This window comes from Capricornis sumatraensis, chromosome X, assembly GCF_032405125.1.
Source record: "Capricornis sumatraensis isolate serow.1 chromosome X, serow.2, whole genome shotgun sequence".
Taxonomy (NCBI): Eukaryota; Metazoa; Chordata; class Mammalia; order Artiodactyla; family Bovidae; genus Capricornis; species Capricornis sumatraensis.
This window is the reverse complement of record NC_091092.1, coordinates 124,609,460-124,629,636: the sequence shown is the minus strand read 5'-3', so window position 1 is coordinate 124,629,636 and position 20,177 is coordinate 124,609,460. Positions and strand designations below refer to the sequence as shown.

The following is a 20,177-nucleotide window of genomic DNA, read 5'->3' as shown; positions in this document are numbered from 1 at the left end:
CTATTTACAATGGCCAGGACATGGAAGCAACCTATATGTCCATTGATAGATATATAAATATATATATACTGGAATGTTACTCAGCCATATAAAGGAACGGATTTGAGTCAGTTGTAGTGAGGTGCATGAGCCTGTTAAACAGAGTGAAGTAAGTCAGAAAGAGAAAAGCAAATACAGTATATTAATGCATATATATGGAATCTAGAGAAATAGTACTGATGAACCTATTTATATGGCAGGAATAGAGGTACAGACATAGAGAACAGGCTTGTGGCCACGATGGGGGAAGGAGAGGGTGGGACAAATTGAGAAAGTAGCATTGAAACATATACATTACCATGTGTAAAATAGGTAGCTAGTGGGAAGTCGCTATATAACACAGGGAGCTTAGCTGGTGTTCTGTGACAGCCTACAGGGGTGGGATGGGAGTGGGGGTGGGAGGAAGGTTTAAGAGGGAGGTATGCTTAGGGCTGGCCTACGGAGGTATGCATTTGTATGTTTATGGCTGATTCACATCATTGTACGGCTGAAACCGACATAACATTGTAAAGCAATTATCCAATTAAAAATAAATTAAAGAATATTTTGAGGCTGCTTCTGTTTCTTCTCCTTTTAATGCTTGTAACTCCAGGGAGATGAGTTGGGTGGGGGCAGGACGGGAACAGTGTTAATGGCACTTGTCTCCTTGTGAAACTGGGAATAAGCTGGTGAATTAAAAATTATAGTGGATAGGAATCAGAAACTTGGAGGGGAGGGTTGGTTTGGAAGCTAAAAAAAGTTCCTATTACTGCTGTCCATTCTGCTTCCCACCCTCCCCAAATAAATCCATGTATACATTTCCGAGTAACATTTAGAATGCTTTTGTAGCTTAAAAATTCCATTTTTTGATCTGATAGCAAATTTGAAAACCTGAGCCATAAAAGAATATAGAACATGATATTATTGGACTATGCACTGTCAAAGCAGTAGTTATCAAAGTATCTAAAGGGAAAAATCAAAAGGTTTGATTAGGTAAATTACTGGTTCTGATTCTGTAAATATTTTGTTGTGTATCTTGCTCTTAGTTAAGTGCTATCTGCAAAGTTTTTTAATCCTTTTGAAATGTCTACCCTAGCACTAAGCGGCAGTTATTAATACTGTAATTATTAATTTCCCTTTTAATGTTTCACTGTTTCCCACAGCCCTCCATACCCAACTAAATATCTCACTAGGCTTCCTGGTTCTTCCCATTTAAACTATCTGCATGAATACTTTCCTGTCCTATCTCCCTACCTGCTTTTTAAAATTGAAATGTATTCTGCCCTTGGCTCTTCAGTTCACCTTTATAACCCCTCCCTCAAGCCATGTCATCTGGATAAATCCTATATCTTATGACAAAATTATTAGCAAGAAAAAAGGGCTATATAAAGTATAATAGGCAGGCAATGGTGTTATTTCTGTTTTGAGGTTGGCAAAATGCTTTTAGGACTTAGCAGATTTATCCCTCACAATAATCAGGTGAAATAGGTAGACTATATATCATTATCTCAATTTTGTCAATGGATAAATGGAATTTTAGAGAGGGCCAGTGACATGGTCAGTTAGTGACATGACCAGGACTTAGGTCCAGCTGCTTTGACATGGTTTGTAATACTTCCTGCTCATTGTTTCTCAAGTTTGGCTTCACCTTGGAATGGAGTAAAAGGCTTTTTATTTAAAAACACAGATATTGGGTCCCATCCAAGATCTATTAAATTAGACTCTCTTGGTAGGGTTGTAATCAGTTTTTTTTTTTTTAAATGATGCCTCAGTTGATTCTAACATAGAGCCAAAGTTGATAACCACTGTGATGTAGTCACACTGCTTTAATGAGATGAACGTGAGGTAGGAAGAAAATGTATGTGATCAAGAACAGTGCCTCCCAATGGTTAGTCCAAGGACTATGATTCACCCAGGGAAGCTTGTTAAAAATGTAGATTTCTTGCACTTCACTACGGTATGAATGGTTGAGAACAATGGATCAGGAGGTCCAACTATTTATAGGTGCTATCAGCCCAGAGCCCACACTTTTATAAAACAGGCTGAAGTTTTGAATATACAACTGTTGCTATTAGTTCATAGTTTATTTGGGTCATAAATGCATTTCCAAAAGGATTAGACTTGTTCTTCAAAACATCAGATATATATGTTATTAACAAAAATGGTCATTGTGCATTCATAATAGTGGGAGAACCCATGCTAGAAACTAATGTGGTATCAACAGACAGAGGTAGAAACTAGACCTACTAAAACAAGAAGGAATAGTAATATTTTAGCATTTTTATAAACCATATTATGCCTTATTTGGATTATATAGTTGAATCATTACACAAAATCTGTGACACAGATTTCATACCTACCTTAGATGAAAGCAAGAAATCAAAGAAAATATAGAACTGCTCTTTTTATTTTTTTTATTTTTTATATAAATTAATTTTAATTGGAGGTTAATTACTTACAAAAGGCACTGTTTTTCTGAGATATTTTGCCCAACTGCTGATGTAGTTTTTAATAACCATGGCCTCTTGAGTTGGGTCAGAATAACCACTGATGTTACATAGGTAATTCATAAAAAGTTAGACCCTGACACAAGTAAAATAATGGATTGAAATTGTAATCAACAGGGACAGGTTGAAGAACCGGTCAGAATTAAGTAATTAGGACAAGTGAGCATAAATCAAACTGCAAAAAAATGAGGTAAAAATTCTCTAAAGTACAAGATGGGAAAAGACTAGATTTGCATGAAGGTAGTAGAACGTAATCTGAGGTTAATTGTGACTTACATTCTGCGAGGAGTGACATAGCACCTCATATTTCCTGAAATGAAGAAGTACAACCTGTAAAATTGATGAAATAGTTATTGCATTAAACTCTATGCTGGTTAGGTCTTCATTTGAGTGAGTGTTCTGTTTTTTTCCCCTTTTTATTTGATGGAGGATTTTATCAGTCAAGATAAGGTTGATTATGCTGTGGTAACAACCTGAAAATGTTAGTGGCTTTTAATAATGCTCATGTCCAGTGCTCATGTTCCATGTCCATCCTGGGTTGCTTTAGCTCTTCTCCACATCCTCTTCATTTCACAGCTCAGACTAGCCTCTTCTTGAATACTGCTTGCACAGGGAAAAGAGAGCCTGGTGAACTATGAACTGGTACTTAAAAGTTTCTGCATGGAAATAAGACATAGCACTTCAACTCACATTTTGTTGAACAAAATAAACCATAGGTCCATGGCCAACATTGGTGGGTCCAGGAAATTTACTTTTCCCTTAAGAAAAGAAAGTATATATTTAGAAATTATAATACAAATCTGCTACAGTATTGAACCTGTAAAGAATTTCAGTATAGCATTTACTAGAATTTTAAGGACAACAATGTTTGTTTGAATATAAGGAAAGAGGCAGTAAAACTAGGTGCTAAAATTTTGAATATCAAGAAAACAGCTTGGTAAAGGTTGAATTTGAAGAATTTCTTCTTTTCCCTCAATGCATGTGTATGCATGTTTGTATGCATGTGTGTGTTTCTTGGTATTTGAAGTATAGTCTACTGGAATATAGGGTGGGAAGTTTGGTGGGAAGGGGAGACTGGTGAGAGGGGGAGACATTTGAAATTTTTCAAAGCATAAAATTCTACCCGATAATCTCTCAGTGTTATGACTAGGAAACGCCAAATGGATACTGATTCCATGTAGTATCTATTTTGAGGGTGTACAATGTTCAGCCTAGGCATAAGCTAGTATTATTACTTGAACAATTTAGTATTTGTTATGATTTAAATATCATCATCATTGATCTAAAAATATTTATTGAATGCTTGGGTAGATGTCACTTTTTCAAATGTTGGACGTAGTTACTAAAAGAAAAGGTTCCATTTTGTCTATGAAAGGGCAATCTAAGCAGGTAAATAGGGCAAAGATGCATGAGCTTAAGGAATTTTTTAAACTAATACTTGGAATTTGTTCACATATATTATAACTTCCATTTATTTTCTGGCAGTCAGATGTATGGTCTTGAAGTAAAGAATTAATGTTTAATTGATAGCTTTATTTCCAGTGGGGTGTGGTATTAATCTGTGCTTGAACTCTTCAGTTGGATTTATCACAAGGGAAAAATTCTCTCCCAATTTTAGACACTATAGATTTTCTTTCCATTTTCTAGGCAAGAATACCAGAGTGGGTTACCATACCCTCCCCCAAGGGATTTTCCCAACCCAGAGATTAAACCCAAGTCTTGCATAGCATCTGGTCCCATCACTTCATGGGAAATATATGGGGAAACAGTGGAAACAGTGCCAGACTTTATTTTTTGGAGCTTCAAAACCACTGCAGATGGTGATTGCAGCCATGAAATTAAAAGGCGCTTACTCCTTGGAAGGAAAGTTATGACCAGCCTAGATAGCATATTCAAAAGCAGAGATATTACTTTGCCAACAGAGGTCTGTCTAGTCAAGGCTATGGTTTTGTCAGTAGTCATGTATGGATGTGAGAGTTGGACTGTGAAGAAAGCTTAGTGCCGAAGAATTGATGCTTTTGAACTGTGGTGTTGGAGAAGACTCTTGAGAGTCCCTTGGACTGCAAGGAGATCCAACCAGTCCATTCTGAAGGAGATCAGCCCTGAGATTTCTTTGGAAGGAATGATGCTAAAGCTGAAACTCCCAATACCTTGGCCACCTCATGCGAAGAGTTGACTCATTGGAAAAGACCCTGATGCTGGGAGGGATTGGGGGAGGAGGAGAAGGGGTCGACAGAGGATGAGATGGCTGGATGGCATCACCGACTTGATGCACATGAGTTTGAGTGGACTCCGGGAGTTGGTGATGGACAGAGAGGCCTGGCCTGCTGCGATTCATGGGGTTGCAAAGGGTCGGACACCACTGAGCGACTGAACTGAACTTGCTCATTGCGGGTGGATTCTTTACCATCTGAGTCACCAGGAAAGCCCAAGAAGACTGGAGTGGGTAGCTTATCCCTTCTCCAGCAGATCTTCCCTACCCACGAATTGAACCAGGGTCTACCTGCACTACAAGCAGATTCTTTACCAGCTGAGCTACCACGAAGCCCTTGTGATATATTAGATGGTCATTATAGTGAGTAACTTGAACATCTGGAAGCTAAAGAGACTTATTATTACAAAGAAATTTTAGCTTCATTGAATAAATATAAAATTCTTGCTATCTTTTACATAATGCTAATCTTTGTGCTGAGAAAGCCCCAATTATTTTTGTTGAAAATATCTGCTGAGATCATGCAAATTGAAGTCTAATACCAAATTCATATTTTAAATGATTTTAAAACTGTGAAACTCAGTCTTTTTTTACAAAATAGGAGTGTGAAGAAGCTAAGTGTACCATGCTCGTTTATTTAGCAATTAGTTTTGGTTTTAACATATGACTTTAAAGTTTTGTTTTTATACCTAAGCTATAAAACCAATGTTAAATACTTACTATGGAATATGAAAATAGAGACTCAATGGAATAAAATAATCATAACTGATGAATTCACATTTATAGCATATACAGAGCCTCTGGAGATATTAAAGAGAGAGTGCAGTTGAATATAGGGTTCCTTTTTTTGAAAATATTGACAGTCTAATGGGAAAGACCAAAAATTAAGATCACTGATAGAAACATAAAATGCATACAGTTAGAGTTATCTGATTGGCCTTTCAGGACCATTTTGGATTTGTTGGATTTGCCTTGATGGTTTTTGGATTTGTTGGAGAGCCACTTAGATGCTGAAAAAAACTCACTTCTGCTTATACCTCCAAGTCTGTATATGCTAAAAAATTAGTTTCCACATTCATCCAACTGTTGGAACATTAGTCTTTCATTGTCAAGTAAAAGATGAGTGATTAGAGTCAAGTGTGGTTTCATTTTAGATGAACTCCTGTGGGAGAACTGGAACAGAACTTTGGAGAGGAATATGATCCAAGATACAGAAGAATATAGTTATGTTCACCAACAGAAAGACTAAGATGGTCTCTAAGGTCATGCCCACCCACATTCTCCTCCTATTCTTGGTTTATTGCATTTTTTGTTATAACTCATAACCATATTTAACCTAATGAAAACCTTAGCCAATTTTTAAAATGGGTCATTTTAAAATTTCAGTAGATCCCATCCTTCATGAACATTCTTCTCATTTCTGAAATAACATCAGGAAGACTAACAAGTTTGTGATCATTGAGTCGGTCACAATGGTGAAGGGACTGCCAAGGAAGTAATTGTTGGGTTATTATACTTCTGCCTTGTTTGCCAAGGACATTTATCTGAAATGAGAATTAAACTATGGCATTTTGATAACATATTCAGGAAGGATGTTAATGCCTGTCCATTCACCGTGGACATTCTTCTTTTCACTTGAAGTACTCAGTCAGTTTCAGTCTCTGATGAACCTAATTTAGTTTGAACTTTTATCTTTCATCCATTGCAAATCATTTATCATTGGCACTGCTTTCTCTGTGCCCACAAAACTATGTGATGGGTACTTGAAATTCATTTTTCATGCTCTTCTGTATTTTGTCCTACAGAGAGAATTGGTGTTATTGTACTGTGGGCTACTGTAGATGTCGTAGTAGACTGGACTCTGCCCTTTGCTGAAGGGGAAAAAAATGAAGGATCTGGTTAATGACTGGGAATTAAATCCCTTCATGTTTTCTTCCCAGATATTGCTTTTTCTGTTTTTTTGTTTCTTGGTAAATGGCTTTTCCAGGCTTCTCTGGTGGCTCAGCGGTAAAGAGTTCACCTGCCAATGCAGGAGATGCAGGTTTGATCCTTGGGTCAGAAAGATCCCCTTTAGAAGGAAATAACAACACACTCCAGTATTCTTCTCTGGGAAATCCCATGGACAGAGGAGCCTGATGGGCCACAGTCCATGGGATCACGAAGAGTCTGGCATGTCTTAGCAACTAAACAACAAATGGCTATTCCAGCTGTTGGATGGACTAAGTACATTTCTCTAGACTTGTGCTGCTGTCTAATATGGTAACCACTAGCTGCATTTGGCAGGTGTTTTTTTGGCCACATTGTGTGGCTTGCAGGATCTTAGTTCCACTACCAGGGATTGAACCCAGGCCAAAGCAGTGAAAGGATGGAAACCTAACCACTGGACAACCTGGGTATTCCCTGAATGTGGCCATTGAAATGCAAATTAATTAAAATTAAAGAAAATTACATATTCAGTTCCTCATTCGCACTGAAGGCATTTAAAGTGCTTAATAGCCACACATGTTTAATGACTTGAATTAGCACAGACATAGACTATTTTACTGTAACTCTGTTATCACTATAACTTTTATTAGATGTCTCTGTAACACTTTCTCCAGTTACTCCTGACCTCATAACTAACTTCCTCCATCTCTTTTTTTAATTTATTTATTTTTTATTGAAGGATAATTGCTTTACCCAATTTTGTTGTTTTCTGTCAAAACTCAACATGAATTAGCCAAAAAATATGGAACGCTTCACAAATTTGCGTGTCATCTTTGCTCAGGGGCCATGCTAATCTCTGTATTGTTCCAATTTTAGTACATGTGCTGCCGAAGCAAGCACCATCTGACTCCTAAACATTATCTGATCTTGTCCATAGCTGTCTTCTCACTACACATATTCTTTGTTGATGAATTCATTGTTGTTTCATTTTTCTTATACCTTTAACTCTCTCTTTAATGTAAATATTTCCCAGCTTGGATTCTATTCTATATCCAATTCAGCTTTTTTTTTAGCTACTTGCTGAGCAGCTTTGTATAGGACTGGCCAAAAAGTTTGTTTGGGTTTCCGTAAGTTGTTTTTCTGTAAGATGTTACATAACATCTTACATAAAAACCCAAATGAACTTTTGACCAGCCCAATATATGGCCTCTCTCTCAGCCACTTCTAATTTTACATGTCCAAAATAGAATTATTTTATTTTCTCTAAATTCTCTCCTATCATCTCTACAGTGTTATTCATCCAATTGCTTAGACTTGAACCCCAGGGTAATGTTTAACTTTCCCCTCCCCATTATTCTCTATACCTATCAATTAATTACCAAGTTAGCTCATTGCTGGCTACATGTATCTCATCTACCTTTTTACATCTCCCCTTCCGCCATCATCACCTTAGTTCAAGCCCTGATCACATATCATATCTTCTATTGAAAAAGTATTCCAACTGACCTCCTTGCATCCAGTTTTGCTCCCTTCCAAATCCATGACTACTTCTTCATCGTTTTCATGAAACATACATTTGATCACAGTCTTCCCATACTCAAACATTTGTGAGCACTTCCTTTAGCAGAGTAATTTGCATATTTCACCTTCCCCAGAGATGAAATGTCTACTTGGTATATTTTGGAAGATAACACAACTTTGAAGAGATTCTTCCCTCTGAGACATGGCACCAAAGTTATTCTTGTAACTAAAGGAAAGAAACAAGAGCTATGAGAAAAGAGAGATGTCTGTTTGAGTTGTTAAGCTAGACCAGATAATTTGAACTATAGTTTCATCCCACCACCCCCGTATTTTGTTAAAACACACACACACTCATGCTTACCATTCACATTGCTGTTTTATACCAACCATGGCACTAAGTGTAAGCTATCCTGACTTTAACCTCTTCCAAATAAGTCACAAGAAATTGTCAAGTGATTGAGTTAAGTCTTTGCTACCCCAATGGAAAATGAAAGTCACTCAATGTGTCTGACTCTTTGTGACCCCATGGACTATACAGTCCATGAAATTCTCCAGGCCAGAATACTGGTATGGATAGCTTTTCCCTTCACTAGGGGATCTTCCCAACCCAGGGATTGAACCCAGGTCTCCCACATTGCAGGCAGTTTTTTTACCAGCTGAGCCACCAGGGAAGCCCAAGAATACTGGAGTGGGTAGCCTATCCCTTCTCCAGCAGATCTTCCTGACCCAGAAATCAAACCAGGGTCTCCAGCATTGCAGGCAGATTCTTTACCAACTGAGGTACCAGGGAAGAGGGAGGTTCAAAATAGATTGCTTTATAAAAATAAAGCTTTTATTCCCTTTAAAACAACAAAATTCCCCCAGCCTATCATTGGTAACTCTCCACAATATGACTCTTTATTTTCTAGACTTTCTTTCTCATTGCACTCACCTCATGTATCTTAGGCTCTAGCCAAATTGGTTTCCTTATCCTGATAGTGTGCCTTTGTTCAGTGTGTTCATGTAATTTGGCATGATCTTTCCCCCTGAACCCCCAATTTCCAGACTTAAAAGCTATTTAAGCTCAGTTAAAATACCATCTCCTTCAGAAGATCATTCCAGAGTTAAGAAGTCAGAACTTATCTCCTTTTTTATAGGGTCGCCTATTAGCATTTATCTTATTTACCTTGTATTATTATTTGAATAGTTTCACCTACTTCTTTAGAAAATAATGAAATAATGATGGCCAAGGATCAAGTTTAATTTATCTTTGATCACCTAATAGTGCCTTATAGTGAATTGCATTTAGAAGATGCCAAAAAAAAAAAAAATTCTGGTGAATGGTATTGTGACTTGGGGCTTCCCTCATGGCTCAGTGGTAAAGAATCCGACTGCCAATGCAGGAGGCATGGGTCAGGAAGATCCCCTGGAGGAGGAAATGTATTCTTACCTGGGAAATCCCATGGAGAGAGGAACCTGGCAGGCTACAGTCCATGGAGTAGCAAGAGTCAGACACGACTTAGCAACTAAGCAACAACATTGTGACTTGAGTGAATGAATGATTGAGTAAGAGTATAACACTAACTCATTACATGAATTAATCAGTGAAGCAACATAGTGTAGAAATTTTGATACCTTGAAAATAGAATATGTGAGATACTTGTATGTAAATACCCTTATCAAAGGTTTGCATGGCTGGCTTATTTAAATATTAGTTGAAAGCAAAGCAATTAATGACCTATGTTCTGTTCTTGTGACTATCTATAATACACAGTTGATGAGATGTATTATCTGTACTGAACATTCTAATCCCCAAGTGACAAAGTATTTAGCATTTATGGTAAAATACAGGATAGAAACTTTTTATGTATTCTGCTCAGTTTAGCAATTGGATCGTGGTTTCACTAAAAGGATAACTGATTATGATTCTGTGGGGTGATCTTACTTTCCTAAGGAAAAAAGTGACCAAAATTGAAGAAACACTCCTCATTTTATAAATATTGTCTTATTAAGAATTTGATGCATTTAAATGTGCATCACATCATTTGAAAAAGTGTTATACATAAAAAAGGATAAAGAAATTCAAGTGTTACAGCTACTAAAGAGAATTCCTGGGAGTGTATAGTGGTACAGCTCTAAATCCAATTTTAAAAATCTAAATTTAATCCTAACCTAAAAATAACTAGAACGTCAGAGGTGTACCTTTCCATAGTGTGCATAAGTTCAAAAAATGGAGATATCTTCATATCTAGTGCAATTTTATTTTTAAAACTTGGGGTATGATCTTTTAGGACAGGATTTGGCCTTAAGTGTTAATAAAACTCCCACTTCAGAAGCAAATATTTTAAAATCACATTTGATGGAAATAAAATGACTTACTGATGAGATGAATCCCCCCAAAGTACCTGCTGTATGTATGCCATGTGTGTGTGCTCAGTCGTGTGCGATTCTTTGTGACCCCATGGACTGTAGCCCACTAGGCTCCTCTGTCCATGGGATTCTCCAGGCAAGAATACTGGAGTGGGTTGCCATTTCCTCCTCCAGGGGATCTTCCTGACCCAGGTATTGATTCCGTGTCTTTTGTATCTCCTACATCGGCAGGCCAATTCTTTACCATAGCACCACTTGGGATGCCTCATAGCACAACACAGTGGTTTTGTTGAATTTTATTAAGAAATATTTAATATTTTAAATTTTTAACTAATTGACCTTTTATATGTTGATTTGTGTGATTTTTGTGGCATTCATAGTCCTAAAGTTATTAAAATATAAAACTTCTTGAATACTGTAGAGTTTTACATATTGTAACTTATTTAGATAAATGCCTATCTTCTTAAACTGCGCTTCTCTAAGCCATGTTTTATTCATCTTTATATTCTTAAAACAGATGATTAATATTTGCTGAATCAAGAGCTATACAGATAAATAGCTGTATACATCTATCATACATTATCCAATTAGTTTAATATATTCAATATTATTAAACTTCATTATAGTTATCCTCTTAGATACTCAAACTGCTCCATCTCTGCCCAGGGAGAGTTCTCTTCATATTGACTTCTGAATCCTACTGACACAGTCCTTGTAATCTTTAATAGCTTCTTTCTATTTTGTGTCATAATATAATTCATGCTCCTCTTGTACAATTCCTATCCCAGTTTGGTATTAGCCATTTTCCAAGAAAGCCTGTGAAATGGTATTTGAATACCACCAATTGTGGAGGGTTCATTTACTACTAAATTGGTCATTGTTTCTATGCTTTTTCAGTGGACAGAGCTAAGAGAAACATACATACATATATACATACATAATACATGAAGAGACTCTTTTAAGGTTTTTACTGATCTTCTTGTGTATGTGTCTTGCTTTCTCCTGTGCTAAAATTACTTACCAGTGTCACCAAGAGTGATAAAATGTTCAAATCAGTTTAGTTGTTCAGTTCAGTCGCTCAATCCTGTCTGACTCCTTGCGACCCCATGAACTACAGCACACCAGGCCTCCCTGTCCATCACCAACTCCTGGAGCCTACCCAAACTCATGTCCATTGAGTCGGTGATGCCATCCAACCATCTCATCTACTGTTGTCCCCTTCTCCTCCTGCCCTCAATCTTTCCCAGCATCAGGGTCTTTACAAATGAGTCAGCTCTTTGCATCAGGGGGCTAAAGAATTGGAGTTTCAGCTTCAACATCAGTCCTTCCAATGAATACCCAGGACTGATCTCCTTTAGGAGGGACTGGTTGGATCTCCTTGCTGTCCAAGGGACTCTCAAGAGTCTTCTCCAACACCACAGTTCATAAACATCAATTTTTCGGCACTCAGCTTTCTTTATAGTCCAACTCTCACATCCATATATGACTACTGGAAAAACCATAGCCTTGACTAGACAACCCTTTGTTGGCAAAGTAATGTCTCTGCTTTTTAATATGTTGTATGGGTTAGTCATAGCTTTTCTTCCAAGGAGTAAGCGTCTTTTAATTTCATGGCTGCAGTCACCATCTGCAGTGATTTTGGAGCCCCCCAAAGTAAAGTCAGCCACTGTTTCCACTGTTTCCCCATGAAATGATGGGACCAGATGCAATGATCTTAGTTTTCTGTGTGTTGAGCTTTAAGCCAACTTTTTCACTCTCCTCTTTCACTTTCATCAAGAGGCTCTTTAGTTCTTCTTCACTTTCTGCCATAAGGGTGGTGTCATCTGCATTTCTGAGGTTATTGATGTTTCTCCTGGCAATCTTGATTCCAGCTTGTGCTTCCTCCAGCCCAGCATTTCTCATGATGTACTCTGCATATAAGTTGAATAAGTAAAGTGACAATATACAGCCTTGACGTACTCCTTTTCCTATTTGGAACCAGTCTGTTGTTCCATGTCCAGTTCTAACTATTGCTTCCTGACCTGCATACAGGTTTCTCAAGAGGCAGATCAGGTGGTCTGGTATTCCCATCTCTTTCAGAATTTTCCACAGTTTATTGTGATCCACACAGTCAAAGGCTTTGGCATAGTCAAGAAAGCAGAAATAGGTATTTTTCTGGAACTCTCTTGCTTTTTCGATGATCCAGCAGATTTTGGCAATTTGATCTGTGGTTCCTCTGCCTTTTCTAAAACCAGCTTGAATATCTGGAAGTTCACAGTTCACAAATTTTGAGCATTACTTTACTGGCATATGAGATGAGTGTAATTGTGCAGTAGTTTGAACATTCTTTGTCATTTCCTTTCTTTGAGATTGGAATGAAAACTGACCTTTTCCAGTCCTGTGGCCACTGCTGAGTTTTCCAAATTTGCTGACATACTGAGTGCAGCACTTTCACAGCATCATCTTTTAGGATTTGAAACAGCTCAACTGGAATTCCATCACCTGCACTAGCTTTGTTCATAGTGATGCTTCCTAAGGCCCACTTGACTACTGTCATGTAATTGTTCACTTGCTTTATCCTGCAAGACACACATAGCAGTTTCAATAAAACAGTAACAAACTAACAACACTACTACCAACAATGTGGTTACTGAAAATAGTATAAGTGAAAATAGTAAAAATCACTCAGTCATGTCCAACTCTTTGCAACCCCATGGACTATACTGTCCAAGCCTGAAAATAGTAAAAGATTTTCTTTAACAATTCTTTTTTTATATCATACTAGGGATGTACAAATAAAGTATATTGTTAAGAACCTTGAAATAGTTATTCTCTGTGTGATTATTCTCTCACAACAGAATATACATTTAAAGCATATTTACTTTTTTCCTTGGTAAGAATCCTTTTGAATTGTGAACATTTAATCCATATTGATTCTAGGAAGGTAGGTAATTAATGAAACTTGCATCCATTACAGCTGAAGCTAGCTATAGAGGCAGCATGGGGAAACTGGGCAACTTCCCAGCTTTTCCCAAGTTATCTCTTCCCAGTGTAATTGTGTTTGAAGTTAATTCTGTAAAATTGGACTCTTCCAAATTCAGATGTTCACAAGCACTTTCCAAATATAAATGTTTTATCTACACCTTGCCTCCTCTGTACACATAATTCATTCTTACTTAATAAAGAATTGACTTTATATGATTATATAGACATAGATGTGATTGTTTGTAACAGACCTTTCCTTTGGCACAGGAGCCCTTCTGAATGGCAAGACCCAGTCCTTAAGTATTTCTACTAGTTTGTGAAATGAATTAGACCAAATTTAATGTTAAAAAAAATTAGCCCCCAAAAGAATATGTGCTTCTTCTGGCAAGATATTGTGGTGAAATGGTGTTACCAAAAGCTATGTTGAACAAGATTCCTTTTTGTCAAAATTAAATTCAGGGGGAAAAGTGAAATGGATTCTCATTCCTTGAAATATGCAGTACTTTGGAATATATATATATTTTCAAAATTATCTACCCAAATAATAATCAGTTAACTTTATATCTTGAGGTAAAAGTTATTCGTTTAAAATTCTTAAATCATGCAGAGCACAATAATTCATAGTTAAAATGTACTCATCATTTACTGTATGTCAGATAGTGCTGAGCCATTTATTTCATTTCCTCATTCGTTTCTCACACATTGCTATTGGTTTACTGCTATTATCATGCAGTAAATTTTATAAATTCCTTGAGTAAACTGTACCATAGAAACACAGAGTTTCTAAGCAATGATCACTTTGCTATATTACTGTTTATTATAAGTCTAGCAATTGCAGCTAAAAAGACAATGGAGAATTTTTTTAAATAATTTTTTGTAATTTCAGAGACAAATTTAGGGAAGCCCTATAAACTTAATATTCATTGGTAGCATACATTAATTTTAATTGCATAACACAAATATGTTTAATATATTATATTTTTGAGATTGTTTGTATGACTATTGAAATTAATGTTAATATTTTTTCTTAATGTTTCAATATATAATAAATAAGTATTTGAAATGTTGGACATATTTCAGCAAAATACATTTATTACATATATAAGTTTAGACAAGAAATGATTGTAGTAATTTTTCCATTAGTTGCTTTTGCATCTATTTAATGTATATTGTCCTTTATTATGTGTGTTTAAAGTTAGTAAAATTAGAAAACACAGTTAAACAAAAATTAAAATAACCCTATGACTGACCATCAGACCAAATCAGTGTGAATGTTTTAGTATACAGTATTCCAGGCATTTTCCCATTCTAACTGCTGTTTTTGCTTGAGGTTCAAGACTTTTTCAAATTGTAGTACAGTTCCTAAGAAAGTGTTTTAAAAGGAATGTTTAATTTTTTTAAATTAATGTATATGTTTCTTTTTTCAGGATTGTACTGTCTATGAAACAGAGAATAAAATTCTTCATGTGGTAAGTATACTTGGATTTATTTTCACCTTTTTTGCAAAGTATGTATTCCTTTGTTAACTAGTTATTAAGTATAAAGCTACAGCCTGTGAAATAGTGAGCCCTGTATATTTTATAGGGAAAGTACAAAAGAATCAAAACATAATAAGTTGTATTAGTTATAATCATTCTTTTTTAACTTAATAGAAAAATATTATACAGTGGTTTAAGACTATAGTATGTAGCAAGGTTAAAATGCCATAAAATAAAGAATCTAGAGAAAAGAAAATTTGAAATAAGAATTTTTCACTCTTGATCTGTGACAAAAGGAGATCAGAGAAAAATGTTTGGTTTTATAATAGAGATGATCCACCTCTGTTGTCATTTGGATGAAATACTTCATAAAATGATCAAACTGCGTTTACTCTGATTCTGTATTCACCAACCTTCTAAATTTTAATTTGGCCATATTTATTGAATCAGCTAATGACTTTGCATGTGTTTTATCTTATTACTAAAAATGTTGAGTATGAGTACATTATACTTGGTAAAAAGGCATCTTAATGAAGTTTGCTGTTTTTCTTTGTAAATCCATTTCTTGGTTGATGCTCATCTGCCCTAATAACTTCACCTCTATTAGAAACGAGTGACAACATAAATAACATTGAAGAAGTTTAGAAATGAATGTAGTATAATATTTACTTTGATTATTTTCCATTTCAGCTAGTGAGAATTTAAAGATTTTGTCTGATAATGATTGGGGCTTCCCAGGTAGTAGTAGTAATGTTAGTTGCTCAGTCCTGTCCGACTTTTTGCAGCCCCATTGACTGTAGCCTGCCAGGCCCTTCTGTCCATGGAATTCCCCAGATAAGGATACTGGAGTGGATAGCCATTCCCTTCTCCAGGGAATCTTCCCCACCCAGGGATCCAACCCAGGTGTCACAGTGGTAAAGAATCCACCTGCCAATGCAGGAGACACAAGAGACGTGGGTTCGATCCCTGGTTCGGGAAGATTTCCTGAGGTAGGAAATGGCAACTCACTTCAGTATTCTTACCTGGAAAGTCCCATGGACACAGCTGAGTGACTGAGAATGTATGCTGATAATGTTTGAGACAGAGATTGGCATTAACCAATCAATTCACCTCAGAAAGCACTTGTATTTTCATGTTACTACTCTACCTCCTGTCTTGGCCTTTTTATGCAAGAATGGCCCAGCCTTCACTAGAGGGTTGTATACTTGTATATTGTTTTTCTCACAATAAGAATTATTTATTTTAAGAAAATAACAAAATGTGTAGTGTACCACTTGGTATATGATGCTGGAATACTTTATTTTTATCTTTTTTTTTTTTTTGACACAAAGTTAACTTTACAATGGAATACTTTCTTTAAAATTTCAGAGAAGTCTCTTTCTGAGTTGCCTGTAATATAGAAGGACATCAAACATTTCTCACTCTTCTGGAGACTGGGCAATCCAGGATCAGGGTACCAGCAGATTTAGTATCTAGTGAGGGTCTGTTTCCTGATTCATAGAGGATCCTCTTATAGTGGTAGAGGCAAGGGAATTCTCTGGAGTTTCTTTCGTAAGGACTCTAATCACATTCAAGAGGGCTCTAAACCAATGATCTAATTACCTCTCAAAGCCTCCACATCTAGATACCATTATATTGGGGATTAGGTTTCAGTACATGAATTTGGGAGGAATACATACTTTAAGTCTGTAACAGATGGTGAGGAATAAAAAAGTATATGAGTTCTAATTACTATTTTTAAATGAAAAATTTTAATGATAAATGAAAAAATAATACAAATATCATTGAACTTATGTTTTAAAGAGACAAGCTCTGTTATTTCTAAATTAAACCACAAAGACTACCATTACTTTCCAGTGGCAGTTATCCTCAGAAAACAAGGATTTCCTGTAAAACTAATGAAATACAAATTTTCATCTGTAGATTCGTAAACATGAACACACAAATTTATATAGTAGCACACTAAAAATATCCAGATGGTACTTAGAATCTGATGTAATGAGAATGGACATACCTTGCCGCTAGGCATGTAAGTTCATAAAACCTTTTTTAGTTAATTTTAAGACTCAAAAACATTAATACTAACATTTATGTAGTGTTTAAAATATGCCTCAGGCACTATTTTAAATGCTCTGTATAAACTAACTCCTTTAATCCTCATAGCAACCTTATGAGGTGGTTATTATTAGTGTCATCTCTATTTTACAGTTGAGGAAACTGAAGCACTAAGAGGTTAGACAACTTTCCCCAAGTGACATAGTTGGAATGAATTTAAGACAGAATTTTAACTCAGGCATTCTGGCCCCCAGAGTCTGTATTCCTATACAGAGTCTAGTCTAAAAATCTAAAACACAATAGCATTTTCTATGGAAAGTGTTTATAGCAGCATTATATGTAATAATAAAAAATGGGCAATAATAGGTTAATGCTTCAGTACACTATGGTGCATTCAAAGGATGAAATATTTATTCATACTGTTTGAAGTTGTATTTGTGAGTATATGATTTAATGAATAAATTTTCCTTAAATTTTATGAATATACCAAAAATATCTTTTGACAATATTCATGGAAAGATTCTAAATGATAATGTTAACTAAAATCCAGACTAAAAGCATTATAAACACAGAATAAATCACCACTGAAAATTGAAATAAAGATATTCTTTATTAATTTGAAATAGAAAATATTCTTTATTAATATTTGCTTATTTATTTGATAAAATAATAGCTGATTTTTGTTTTTTCTTTCAAATGTCATCCCAAGTTCCTTCAGTTAGTGTTACTTTTATAATTAAGTAAGTATTTATTATATTTATAATCCTGATGGCCTTTAATGGATAATTTTATTATCTATGTTGTGAGATTGTCAAAAGTGATTTGGACAACCCTTCGCCTAGATTTCCTATTCCCCTTTTTATCCTTAAAATTGGAGAGAGTTGTTTATATTTAAAATGATAAAGTAATAGACTCTGAAGACCAAAAAGCTGGGTAGAAAAGAGCATTGGTTGGTTTCAGTGGTAGACAGAGCTATCTTTTATTCCGTGAGACTGAATAAAAGGAGATGGGACAGCTTGGATTTCCTTGGAATTTTGCCATTAAATATACAGAGTGCAGCCATGAAGGACAAAAGGAAATGCAGGTATTGGTGTACTATATATCTGAGTGATTGTCACTTGATGATAAAGAGTAATTTATTTCACCCCTCTTGATTTGATCTTTACCTCTCAGTGAGGCTTTGTCCCTAGGCACACATTTCCTGGCATGTTGGAGCCCATCTGTTTTTCTTCTGCACGAATCCTTGTTTCATACAGTAAATCAGTTGCAGGGAATCTGGAAATCTCTTCAGTTTTGTGCCCTACTTTCTCCTCACTCCCACCTTTCACTATAATCTATAAAAACTGGAGAGTATTCCTGAGAAGCCATTTCAGACCTTGTCCTTTAGCAGACTTATTTTGCTTGTCACAGCTCTGCTTCTCTCCTTGGTGAGCTGGGAACACATGTCAGTTTTGATAAACTCATGAAAATCCCAGGCCAGGCATTGATTGTTAGTCACATTGTTTAAATCAGATTGTACTGAGCTCAAATACACCTTTTACATTAACCAGAAGTGTGGTCTTATATATCGCACTTGCTTTGTACTAGCATTTTATTGCACCCATCTTTTTTATAAAGACGAGAGGAATAAATAAAGTAAATGCCTATTAATCATTTTAGTGTTAACACTATCTTTTCATTGTATAGTACTTTACAGTTTACAAGGCATTGTTATGAATGCCGTCTCTTCTCTCTCCTCTCTTTTCTCTCCAAGCTAATTTTTTTTTTCATTTCTTATTTAAGTTTGATCATGAATTAGGCTTATTTTGGCCTGTTAACTATTTGTTTTATTTCACAAATATTTCGTGCGTATTTTATCCCTTCCTTTAAATTTATGCATTGTTTACCCCTAAACTCCATTTGAAATGATATTACTGTCCCTTCTCTGCTATCTAGACTAGAAATGGCTAAAACTGAATAGAACCAACAGTTAGGTTAAGAGAAGAGCCTGGAGGAGAAAATTAAAAGCTCATTTTAGACTTTGCCCACCATCTATAGCATGTCATTTATCTAAGCATAGTTTCCTTCTAATCTCCCCAAACCTTGCAGATGGCAGTACTAGTGCAGCAGCATGCCCCATAATAAAATAAAAGTCATCATATTAATATTTTATTTTTAGAGATTTCTTCAAAACAGTGACAGTCTAATGACTTTATAAAAATAGTTTTATATTGGGTCCCTGATACTGTAAAATGGCAGCTTTCCCAATTATAGACTCTTCTCTTAAATCTGTGATCCTGAGCCATTGCAAACTGAACGTTTTTGTATGGTTGACATTGTGGTTGTAACTGGAGCATTTAAACATACAATTTATGGTCAATCTCATTAAAACATGAATTCTAATACTGGTTTTGTAGATAGAAAGCATTAAGATGCTTCTTTATTTTGAAAGTTAATGTGACCCTTCCATTTTGGCCCACTTCACTATCTTTGTGGTCACCCTAAAAAAGCACATTAACTCTATTACTGAAATAGGCATTGATTTCTTGAGTGTTGTAGTAGATTATCTCCAGCTTTTGGCACTTTGGTGCTTTATAAATTATTTTAACTATAAAATTAAATTCTCCACAGCTGATGTCCCATGTAGGAATGAAGAAATCTAGTTAGAATATGATGGAGTTAGAAGATATTATTAGTATTTTATGGGGCAAAAAAAATGTGTATATACTAATGGGAATGTGACCACACATAAAAAATTAAAATGATTTGTATTCAGTGTCTCTTTAGTTTGTCTTTATGATTTGGATACACAGTATGTAAGTTGGTATATTTATGGATGTTTTTGCTAACATCACATTTGCTGAATGCATTATGCATTGTAAAATGCTTTCATATTCAGATTGACTCTGAATGTACAATCCTCTCTATCAAAGAGTGTTTGTTTCAGTTGTTAAGTCAAGTGAGGCCAAATAATGTAGTAGAAAGAGCAGCAATTTGAGAGTTAAAAAGATTTTATGTCCTGACCCCATTCTGGCACTTACTAGTTATGAACAAACTAAATTAGCCTTTCAGATTAAGTCGGGGTAGTGGAGTGTTTGATTTCAAAGATCTAAATGCCGTAAATCTTTGGTGACTCACAAACTCAGTAAAAAACAATATGGCCACATA

The 20,177-nt window shown here is 35.7% G+C and overlaps 1 protein-coding gene and 1 non-coding gene across 5 annotated transcripts in view; one reads left to right on the top strand and one right to left on the bottom strand.

The window, feature by feature from the left end:
* The window catches only part of CNKSR2 (connector enhancer of kinase suppressor of Ras 2), a 281,248-nt gene that overhangs the window by 99,626 nt on the left and 161,445 nt on the right, over window positions 1-20,177 (top strand). For all 4 annotated transcript variants that reach the window (XM_068962234.1, XM_068962233.1, XM_068962231.1 and 1 more), the window contains exon 5: window positions 14,925-14,966. In XM_068962234.1, the coding sequence (XP_068818335.1) occupies window positions 14,925-14,966 (42 nt within the window). The remainder of the gene's footprint in view (window positions 1-14,924; window positions 14,967-20,177) is intronic.
* On the bottom strand, window positions 7,460-7,563 carry LOC138072126 (U6 spliceosomal RNA). Its single transcript, XR_011144273.1, has one exon. It is a non-coding gene; the product is annotated as a U6 spliceosomal RNA (small nuclear RNA).